Raw genomic sequence first — 11,438 nt, forward strand, 5'->3', positions numbered from 1 at the left:
CCCGGGAGGCGGAGGTTGCAGTGAGCCGACATCAAGCCACTGCACTCCTGCCTGGGCAACAAAACTATATATATATGGATGTTAAGCCATGTACCCTGAGGATATAAGCTGGTAAATCCAGATGGCAGGAAATTCTTCAAGATAACCACGCAATTTCTTCAACAACAGCAACAACAAAATCACAAGAGAAAAGAAAAAGATGGAAGGTGTACTTATATGTTAAAAGAGACTAAAAGACTTATCAACCTATCAAATTTGTGAACCTTATTCAGATCTCAATTTAGAAAAACCACAAAATAAAATCGATGTTTGGGATAAATAGAAATTTAAACACTTACTGTGTGGTTGATGATATCAAGGAATTACTACTTAATCTTTTTCAGGTGTGATGCTGAGGTTATATTTAAACAGTTTTTTGAAGAGTCCTTACCTTTTAAGGATACATATTAAAATCTATAATATGACACAGGGGAGAGAAGAGTGAAAAAAGATTGGCCTTCAGTCAAAGATTTACCATCAGTCAATAATTATTGAGGCTGGCCCAGTGTGGTGGCTCACACCTGTAATCCTTGCACTTTGGGAGGCCAAAGTGGGTGAATCACCTGAGGTTAAGAGTTTGAGACCAGCCTGGCCCACATGGTGAAAACCCGTCTCTATTAAAAGTACAAAAATTAGCCAGGCGTGGTGGTAGGCACCTGTAATCCCAGCTACTTGGGAGGCTGAGGCAGGAGAATTGCTTGAACCCAAGAGGCAGAGGTTGCAATAAGCCAAGAGCGCCACTGCACTCCAGCCTGGGCAAGAGAGCAAAAACATCACCTCAAAAATAAATAAATAAAATAATAATAATAATTGTTGAAGTTGAGCGGAAACACACGGAGACACATTATTCTCTGTATTTTTGTATATGTTTGAAATCCTCCATAATAAAACATTAAAAAGCATAGATTTCATGACATTCCTTCCTCAAGAAGTATGGGATGAGGCTGAGCAATCAGCATTTTTAGCATGAACCCCATGCCATGAGAAGTCTGCAGCCCATGTTTTGAGAGCACTGTTCTCCCTGATTCTTGAATTTTCCCTACAACATTCCAAATAAGCCAGGCCTCTGGCTGAACCCTACAATGACCAATACACCTCTACCTGCTAAGAATCCAATAACATTTGACTGGTCCTAATGTCTTCAATAAGTAACAACTAATCTATAATAACTAGTAACAAATTACCACTTCCTCCTTTAAATTTCTTTTTTCTTTTTTGAGAGAGACAGGGAAAGAGAGAAGAGAGAAAAGAGAGAGGGAGAGAAAGAGTCTTGCTGTGTTGCCCAGGCTGGAGTGCAGTGGCAAGACTCAACCTCCCAGGCTCAAGTGATCCTCCCACCTCAGCCTTCTGAGTAGCTGGGACTGTTCCTGGACCAAACTGAGGGTCGGGCTGCTATTTCTCGTGGCCCAGTAACGAGATGCAGACGAACTGGGGAGGAAGAGAGTTTTTATTTCTGCAACCAGTTACAGGGAGAACGCCTGGAAATTATCACCAGACCAACTCAAAATTGCAGTTTTCCAGAGCTTATATACCTTCTAAGCTGTATGTCTATGTGTAAGTGTGCATTCACCTGAAGACATAAGTGATTAACTTCTTTTAATTTATAACTAATGTCTGAGTGCTGGAGACCTTCTTCTGGATCCTCAGTAAATTTACTTCATCTAAATGGGTCCAGGTGCTGAGGTGATTACCCTTATCTTGTCTCCTACTAAATCACAGAAGTTTGGGTTAGTTTCTTCAGACCCACAATAAAATTTGTTTAATCCTAAAAGGGTCCTGTTAAGAATTCTTTTGTTATTTTGTCATACTTTAAGGCCCAGGAAAGGCCTAGGCAAAACTCTTGGTAAGTTTCCGTTACAGTCCAGCCTTTGATAAGGGCACTGGCTTTTTTAGCTTTTACTATTTCACTTAACCACTCAGTCAGTATTGAAACAGTTGTTATGGAGGCCTGCATTAGTGAGACCTAGCCTGCCACAGGACTATGGGCATGTGCCACCATGCCCAGCTAATTTTAAAATTTTTTGTAGAGATGGGGGGTATCACTATGTTGCCCAGGCTCATCTTGAACTCCTGGGCTCAAGCGATCCTCTCGCCTCAGCCTCCCAAAGTGCTGAGATTATAGGTGTGAGCCACCATGCCCAGCCAAATTTCTAAAAGACTTTTTAAACAGTCTCTTATGGGACTTGTACATACAAAGCTACAATATCAGACAATGTATCCTTCACTCTATTACAGCTGTATACCCCATGCCCTATAGCACAGTACAGTGTATATAATGGACACAAACTGTATTGAAAGATGTGTTCCAAAATTTGTAAATATCACTTTCACATATGCAAGCACAGCCAAGAGTTCAAATAAAAATAATGAAGTTTGTGTGTTGCATACAAATACAGACACACTAAATTTGGGTACAGAACTGAATCTTACCCAATGCATTCTCCAGGAGGTCAAGAAAAGAAAGCCTAATAGGTGTTGAAGCAGCCAAGGAAGTCATCTTCAAGACAGAGGAGTTTAAGCTGGGACTTGAGTGTAAGACTTGGGAACTCCTACCCCCTTAAAAAAGGAAAAGCTACTCCTAGCAGAGTAACAAAAATCAAGTTCAGAAAGAAGGACTGTGGTATGGTTGGCAATAAGATGATGTAAGTGTAAGGGTAGTAGGGAGTAAAACTGGATAGGTTGTCTGGACATGCCAAGAAAAAGCCCTGAGACTTGGAAAAACAATTAGCGAGCTGTGACCTCTTTTTGACCAGTGACATGAAGTGAGGAGACACAGGGCTCTACAGGGCACTTCAGTATGAACCCCAGCTGTCACTAATTGTATGACTTGAGCTTGGTTTCCTTATCTGTAAAATAAAGATCCTACTTCATGGTGTGGCTGTGATGGTAAGATTATATAAAACAATATCTTTAAGGTATTTGTGTGGAAGTAGGTAATTAAGAAAAGGTGGTTATGACTAACAGAGTTTCCAAAAGAGTGGCGTAGGAGGAAACTAAACTAAACAAGGATGCCTAAATATCATCTGAATTTCTCCTAAATGTTTCATGATGTTGGGTCTCTGCCAGCAGTCTGTAATACACTGTAGAGTCAAGCTAAACCAAAGAAAATGATCCTGTCTTACTCAAAGTTTTGTGAATTTATTCAAACAATGTCAAAGACACTAAGCAGAGCTAGCCCTGAACTTTTTGATTCACTAACAAATAAAAGGAGAAATAAAGCCTACTGTCCAGCTTGTTTTTCTTTGGATATTTAACAAATTTGATTAAGACATTCCTTTACTTCCAGAGATTACACTTTGGCAGAAAAGATTAGGCCTATATACAAAAAACTATAAAACAAAACAGAAATTGGTAATTACCAAAAAAGAATTCAAAATGCTTTGGGAGAACAGAAAAAGCTCTGAATCCCTAATTCCCTACTACACAGTGGGGGCTAAATTAATGCTCCAGGAATTCGTTATTTTATGAGAGAAGTGGCAATTTTGTCCCCGCTGCCAAGAAAACACAAAAGGTGATGATTTTCCAGGCCCAGAGAAGGGCATGAACAGCACTGAGGCAGGAAATCATCATTTTCAGAAAAAGGCAGTGGGTTAGAGAGATAAAGGCTAAGGAAATAGTGTGTGACAAGGCTATGAAGATGGGTTGGGCCAGATCACAAACAGCCTTAAATTCCAGGCGCTGGAGTTTGGACCTACCTGACAGGCAATAAGCAGCTTCTCAATATTTTGAAAATACGTGATCAAAGTAGTTCTTTAGAAAAATCTGAAACCAACATGAATGACAGATCAGTCAGGTGCACCTGCACTGTACCTGCACAGAAAAACAAATCCTGTTGAATCTACTGCACTGAGAAGGAGAAACAGCCAGCTGTGGCAAAAGCTGCAACTGCCTACCCAATGTCCATTCTCCCTCCCTTCCTCACTGTATTAACAAGGCAGATTTTATAAGGGACAGCAATGTGCCCAGCTTTAAAAGTAAGCAAACAAAAACAAAACAACAACTACATTTACCAATGAGAAATAAACGTATCTGTTTAAGTAGTTGGTAACATTTGTCACTTAGCTGATGCATCAGTAAGGAAGCCCATCAATAGGAAGGGATCTCTCTGGGGAGGAAAAAGTTGCAAGCACCAGCACATGTGGCTAGGAATACCAGGTCTTCAACAACACTTTTGAAGTGTTCTTCAAAAGGAATCACTTGAAAGAGACTGACATCCAGGACATCTGTAATAGAACAATTCTGGGCCAATATCCATAATTCATTCAGACATTTCCAAATGTACTATGTTAATGGGCTCAGCTATAGGTCTTGGTCCTCAAGGTATTTACTATATACTGTAGACAAAAAGATAAAATATATATATACATACAACAAACTGTAACAATGCAATGTGAATAAAGTAACAGAGCAAACCAGCGTAATATAGCAGAGGAGACCCCACAATACAACTACATCTTGGGCTGTATTCCTAACCCTGCTGTTAACTCACTTTCGGCCTTGAATAAACTATTTTACCTCCTAGGCAAACCCTGTCCTGTAAAATAAAGAAGCAGTGTATTTAAATAAAGGGCTAATGCAGGGGACCCACTAAAGTGCATTAGTTCAGTAGGTTCCAGCTTTTTCATATATAAACCCACTTTTTAAATGTTAAATAAATTTTCTTAGATCTTCGTATCACCATGATTGTCTTCTTAGCACATGTTAACAGATAAAGCACGCACTATATAAATACTACCACGAATTCCACAAACCCTTTAAAAGAATCTGTACTTTATTAGCCAGGGGCGGTGGCTCAAGTCTGTAATCCCAGCACTTTGGGAGGCCAAGGAGGGCGGATCACAAGGTCAGGAGGTCGAGACCATCCTGGCTAACACAGTGAAACTCCATCTCTACTAAAAATACAAAAAATTAGCCGGGTGTTGTGGCAGATGCCTGTAGTCCCAGCTACTCGAGAAGCTGAGGAAGGAGAATGGCATGAACCCGGGAGGCGGAGCTTGCAGTGAGCTGAGATGGCGCCACTGCACTCCAGCCTGGGCAACAAAGCAAGACTCCATCTCAAAAAAAAAAAAAAAATTCTGTACTTTATCAACATTTAAATGAAAATTAGAAAAATTCACAAAACATTATTTGTTCCACTTCAAACACTTAATATGTGCCTGGATTTTTTTTTCCAACCAGTTGGAATAAGTTTACAGTCCACAGGGCACTGGCTCTGCATTCTCTCAAGTCTTTCTCAGCCTTAATACTGTCATCTTATGTTCATTTGAAAGATTTTCAGAACCAGGGTGAAAACGAAATCAGTAAGAAAGGAGTGAAAAAAGAAAACGATGGATTCAAGAGAAAATTCGAAGGTAAGAACTCAGCAAGAAGGTGGTTATAGGGAGGGAAGGACAGGAAGAAACAAAAGCAACCATGTTAGGTGCCATTAGCAGCAGTATAAGTCCAGGGGAAAAGAACCAGGATGATGGGAAACGATGACTTCATTGAGCATCTACTATGTTCCTGGCATGGTGTTAAATGGTTTAAAAATGAAAACATACACATGATTTTAAAAATCAAAACAGTACAAAAAGCTATACAACAAAAAATTTCCCTCTCATCCTGGATTCTCAGGTGCCTAGACTCCCTCTCCAGAAGCAACAATCACTAAAAATTCATCTGTATCCTTTCAGAAATATTTGCATTTGCCTTCATATTTAGTTATCACAACAACCTCTGAGATAGGTGGGATTACTTTATAAGTTAAGAATCTGAGGCTTAAAGATGCTGACAGGGCCAACGTCAAAGAGCCACGAAGGGACAGAACTAGGACTAGAACACGGACCCAACCACTCATGTACACATTAACTACACTCAGAAAGCTATGAAAACTCTGGTAGCTGGGAGCAGTGGCTCACGCCTGTAATCCCAGAACTTTGAGAGGCTGAGGAGGGCGGATCACTTGAGGCCAGGAATTCAAGACTAGGCTGGGCAACATGGGGAAACCCTGTCACTACAAAAAATACAAAATATTAGCCGGGCATAGTGGCATGCACCTGTTGTCCCAGCTATTCGGAAGGCTAAGGTGAAAGGATCACCTGACCCCAGGAGGTTGAGGCTTAAGTGAGCCATGACTGCACCACTTTACTCCAGCCTGGGTGACAGAGTGAGACCTTGTCTCAAAAACAAAACAAAACAAAAAACACTCTGGCAGAGATGTTCAAAGTGTTTGTAATAATTAAAAAATAGAACCCAAATAACCACTAGTCAAGGACTGGATGTATAAATCATATCACATGTACGCTGTGAAATACTATGCAGCCATTAAAACTAAGGTTAAAAAACATAAGGTAAACTCAGACACACCACTCTAAGACAGCTTGTTGAAGTAAAAAAGCAATTGCAAGAAATGGGGAGTTGGTATTTACTGGACACAGAGTTTCAGTCTGGGAAGATGAAAAAGTTCTCGGAAGGAAGGGTAGTGATGGTTGCACAGCAACGTGAATGTACATAATGCCACAGAACTGTACACTTAAAAATGGTTAAAATAGTAAATTTTGTTTTGCATATTTTCCTGTAACTTTTTTAATACTATAAAAAGCAATTGCAGAATAGTATGACTATGATTCCATTTTTGTAGAAAGGGAAAGTATGTGTAAACATTACTTGTAAATGCATGTTGTCTGTTATCTTGCTTTACCTGGCCTGCTACTCAGACATCCTGAAAGCCCTGGACTCCTGGTGTGCTGATGCTGTGTCCCGTGCCTCCCACTGCCAAGCACACACTCCCAGCAGCTGAACTACTGCCTTCAGCTTTCTTCCTACCTCTCACAGAATGCACTCTTCAGCCCTTGCTTTATCTGCAGCTGCCCTGCCCCACCGTTAAATGTCACTGAAGACTCATCAAGCTCCAAAACATGCTCCAACATGAAAAAAGATGCAGGAAAATGACTCCCTTACTCATCCCTGCAGTAAGCTCCAGGGTGGAAATGTGTGATATGATCAAATAAAAGAGATGAGATTATATCAGAAAGAGGGAAAAGAAAACCTCTGTTGCTGAAGAATGCACAGTATATGGCAACAGGTAGTGCAGCTCCTGCTTCTCAAGTGTCTTAAAGTTTTTGGAAGACAATGTGGCAACAGTCCAGCATATAATGTAGACGACATCCCTGTGCGTGGAAAACCACAGCTTAAAGTGTAGTTATGAGAACTATAAAACTGACAAAATGGTTTGGGATGTTTTTCCTTCTATTTAAGTGCAAACCTAGGTAAGAACATGACCTATACTGAGGTTTATTTGTTTAAATGATTATCCAAAGAGCAAACAACATTATTGAAAATAGAGGCTTTCAGAGTAAAGCTCCGCTCTCCTGTTACTGATCTGCTGTAGCTATGGAAGTTTCTCAGACCCAGTGGAGGGGCTCCAAGGTCCCCCTCTCTAGGAGGAAAGGAAAGCCTACTTGTTGTACTCACATTTAGCAAAGGAAAGAACTGCCCAGGAGACAGGTCAAGGGGCTACAGCAAAGGGAAAAGGGTGGGAATGATCAAATAAAATCAAGACAGCACAATCCTGATGGACAGTTTTCTCTAAGCCTGCAAGAAACGGAACCACCAAAACTGAAATGATCTTTTCTACCACCAAACTTTCCTTAGCTTTTTTAAAAATCAACAGTTCGATTTTTTCACCATACAAACAGGCACAGAGCACTGAAAAGTGTGAAGACACTTAGGCCCATGGCATTTTCCCTCTTCATAATGGCACTGGCCATTTTCTTATCGGGGAAAATCCTGAAAGGCAGAAAGTTGCTTCTTCCATGGTGGTCCAAGTCTTAGTTATTACGTCCTACTAAAACTACCCAAAACTACAAGGCACACACTACCACAAACATTCAAGAGCAGTTTTAAGAGAAACCTTGTATTTGTTCCTTTTTAAATATCCCCAGTACCTGCATATCCCTCATCATTTAGGATTATGTCTTTAACAGTGGTTCTTAAAGTATGGCCTTCAGAAGTTCAATTTTAGTTGTAACATTTGGCATGCCACTAACAGTTTAGAGGTGTGAGGTGAGTCTTAATAAAATGTTAAAAGATGTGAATTTATTTGTATAAAAAGTATGATGAAAGTACAATTTAAAAGAAAGTATTTTTTTTTTTGAGACAGAGTCTTGTGATCATGCCATTGCATCCCAGCCTGGGTGGCAAAGTGAGACCCTGTTAAAAAAAAAAAAAAAAAAAAAAAAAGATAAAAATTTTTCATTGAAAAAAATTCAGATCACACAGAAAAATATAAAGAACAGGTAATTATAGGTAATTATTACTCATAAGCTGGTCTTTCAGACACAACCACTGTTAATATATTGCTGTATAGTGTTCTTCACTTTTTCTCCTATGGATGTGTACACATTATATATATTCTAGAAAAATAGGGTTTCCTATTACTCATTAGTATCCTGCTTTTTCCACGTCAGTAAACGCTAACCTAATTATCATCATTGTTAAAGCTGCAAAATATTCTGTTGTACTAAGAGATACTGTATTTTTAGTCCCCACTGATGGACATTTAAGTTATAAAGGCTGTGATGAACATCCTAATGTATACATTTTCGTGTGCTTATCCAGTTATCCTTTAGATAAATTCCAATAAATGGAATTGCTAGAAAAAAATAAATAAATAAAGTATGGCCTTGAACCCCTGAGGGTCTCCATGACCTTTTTAAGGGGTCTGAGAGATCAAAACTATTTTCATCATACTAAGATATTCCTAAGAAGTCACTGTAGCATTGTGCACTGTGTTGACACACAGGTAGTGCAAAAACAACAGTCGGTACAACTGCTGGCCGCTTAGCACTAAAGAGGGCCATGGTAGCGTTCCTGAATTCTTTACCTCTATGTACTCACAGGAAAATAATGTCAATTTCACTTTTTAAGTGAAATGGTACAGTCATGCTGGAAAAAAAACTGTCAGTTTCTCAAAAAACTAAACATACAATTTCTGTACAACCTCACAATTGCACACTCTTGGACATTTATCCCAGAAAAGGAAAACTTACATTCACTTAAAACCTAGACAGGTCGAGCACAGTGGCTCCAAAATTCCAGCACTTTGGGAGGCTGAGGTGGGTGGATTGCTGGAACCCAGGAGTTTGGAACCCCTAGACTAGCCTGGACAATATGGCGAAACCCTGTCTCTACCAAAAAAATACAAACAACAACAAACACCTGTCTATTTGTTCGTAGTGGCTTTCTTAATAGCCCAAAACTAACAGCCTGAATGTCCTTCAACATGTGAACAGTTAAACTGCTGTACATCCATACCATGGAGCACTACTGAGCAACAAAAAGGAACAAACTATGACATGCACAGCAAATAGTGTATGATTCCACTTACATGAGATATGAGGTACCAGCAGTAGTCAAAGCCATAGACAGAAATTAGAACGATGGCTGCCAGGGACTGGCGGGAGGAGGGGAATGGAGAGTTAATGTTTAATAGGTACAGAGTTTCAGTTTTGTAAGATAAAGATTTCTGGACATGTATGATAGTTATGGATGCACAATAATTTGAATGAACTTATTACTCTCCCTCCCAAAAGTAAATTACTCATGGTAAATTCAGGATGGTAAGGGGATAGGATGGGGAGAGACACTGGACCAGAGAGGTTTGAAGGTCTTAAAAGGAAACTATTATCTCCTTTATTACACTACATATCCGTTATTCTTAATATCTCACAAATACTTTAAATTTTATATCAACTTACTAGTCAATACTTTTTTTTAAGGAAAAAAGTCCATGATGAAGGAGTACAAATTATTGTTATCAAAACTTGAGCTTCGACTCTTTTTTGTTACTTGTGACCAAATGGCAGGTGTGCACTTCTGTAATAGAGAGATGAGCTGAATTAACTTGCTTGTGTCATGAAATACCATTTTTACGGGAAAGAACAACTGACAAACTAGGGTTATTTAAACCTGTATTGCCAGACATTTCCTTGAAATTGAACGAAATGAGTCTGTCACTTTGAGGAAAACAACTGGAAATATTTTGTTTCCAATGATAAAAAGCAAGCTTTCAACAGAAAATTGAAATTTTGGAAAATTTGTAAACACCACTTTGTATCCGATGGATTTTAACATAAAGACTTTCCTAATGAAATCAATAGTGATGGTAACGAATGTTATTCGGCGCTATTAATGAAATGTGTCAGCTTGGGATCTGCCAAACTCAGTGAGCCAATATTTTCCAAACGACAAATACATGGTGTTACAATGGGTAACAGCTGCATTCAAACTGCAAGACAGACCAAGGAATTTTAACGTAACTGTGTGCAAAGGCCACTAACAGGAGCTTCAGCTGCATTCGAACTGCAAGACAGACCAAGGAATTTTAACGAAACTGTGTGAAAAGTCCACTGACAGTAGCTTCAGATTCCACGTCCAAACCAGCCTTTGAGAAACCTCCACTTAACGTAGTTTTGGTGTAGTAATAAAGAATACCCATAATTATCTGAAACAGCTATTAAGACAGTACTCGCTTTTCCAACTACAATCTGTGTAAGATTAGATTTTCTTCATATGAAAACATACCGCAACAGACTGAACTGCAAAGCAGATGGGAGAACGCAGTTGTCCCTACTAAGTCAGACAACTCGAGATTCGCAAACTGTAAAGGACGCCAGTCGTCCCACGAACTCTTGTTTTAGCAAAACCCTATGCTGCATAAAAATGTGGTATGTACGTTAACATTCCACGGATTTATTCAATGAGTTAATAGTAACTTCAGTGTCTCAGTTTTCCTTTCTAGTACAGTCTATGGAGATAGCCACCCTTGCAGGTCCTCTAGTCCCAAGAGGGGTCCTGAGACCAAGACATCTGCGACCCGCTGATCCCTACTGTTAGAAGATAAATGATTAGCTCGACAAATACTGATTTGTCTTAAGGAACTCTCGGCGCAGCGGGGCGGCGTCAGCGCCTGTGCCACTGCGGACACCCGGGAATGAACAGCAGCCGTCTCCTCCGTGGGCCCGCACGCAGCCACGCCGCCACCCGAGCGCTGGGGGGTCCAGGCTCCAGGCCGCCCGGGAGAGGCCGCAGGGAGGCCGCGGGTAAAACCCGGCCGCCCGCCCGCGTCAGGCCCGGCCCGGCCCGAAGGCCCGCCGGGAGCTGCAGGGCGGACGTGGCGGGCGCCGCGCGGCGTGGCCGGTACCTGTGGGTCATCCCGGCCGCCACGCCCAGCATCTTTCCGCTTTCGGCCGCCGCCGTCTCTCAGCCCCTCGTCTCCCGGCGCCTCTCCAGCCGCGTCCTAGTCCCTCGCCGCCGCGGCCGACTACTGGCGGGCCCGGAGCAGGAAGGGGAGGAGGGCCAGGGGCGGGCCGCACGGGAGCGCGCTAGGCGGGGGAAGGCGAGGCGGGCCGCGCGGGAAG

At 41.1% G+C, this 11,438-nt stretch overlaps 1 protein-coding gene across 2 annotated transcripts in view; it reads right to left on the minus strand.

Moving 5' to 3' along the window:
* The window catches only part of LIMS1 (LIM zinc finger domain containing 1), a 152,778-nt gene extending 141,350 nt beyond the window's left edge, over positions 1 to 11,428 (minus strand). For both annotated transcript variants that reach the window (XM_030827930.1, XM_030827929.1), the window contains exon 1: positions 11,222 to 11,428. In XM_030827930.1, coding sequence (XP_030683790.1) covers positions 11,222 to 11,253 — 32 coding nt within the window. In that variant the 5' untranslated portion in view covers positions 11,254 to 11,428. The remainder of the gene's footprint in view (positions 1 to 11,221) is intronic.
* Between the last annotated feature and the right edge of the window lie 10 nt (positions 11,429 to 11,438).

The sequence above is a fragment of the Nomascus leucogenys genome, chromosome 14, assembly GCF_006542625.1.
Source record: "Nomascus leucogenys isolate Asia chromosome 14, Asia_NLE_v1, whole genome shotgun sequence".
NCBI lineage: Eukaryota > Metazoa > Chordata > Mammalia > Primates > Hylobatidae > Nomascus > Nomascus leucogenys.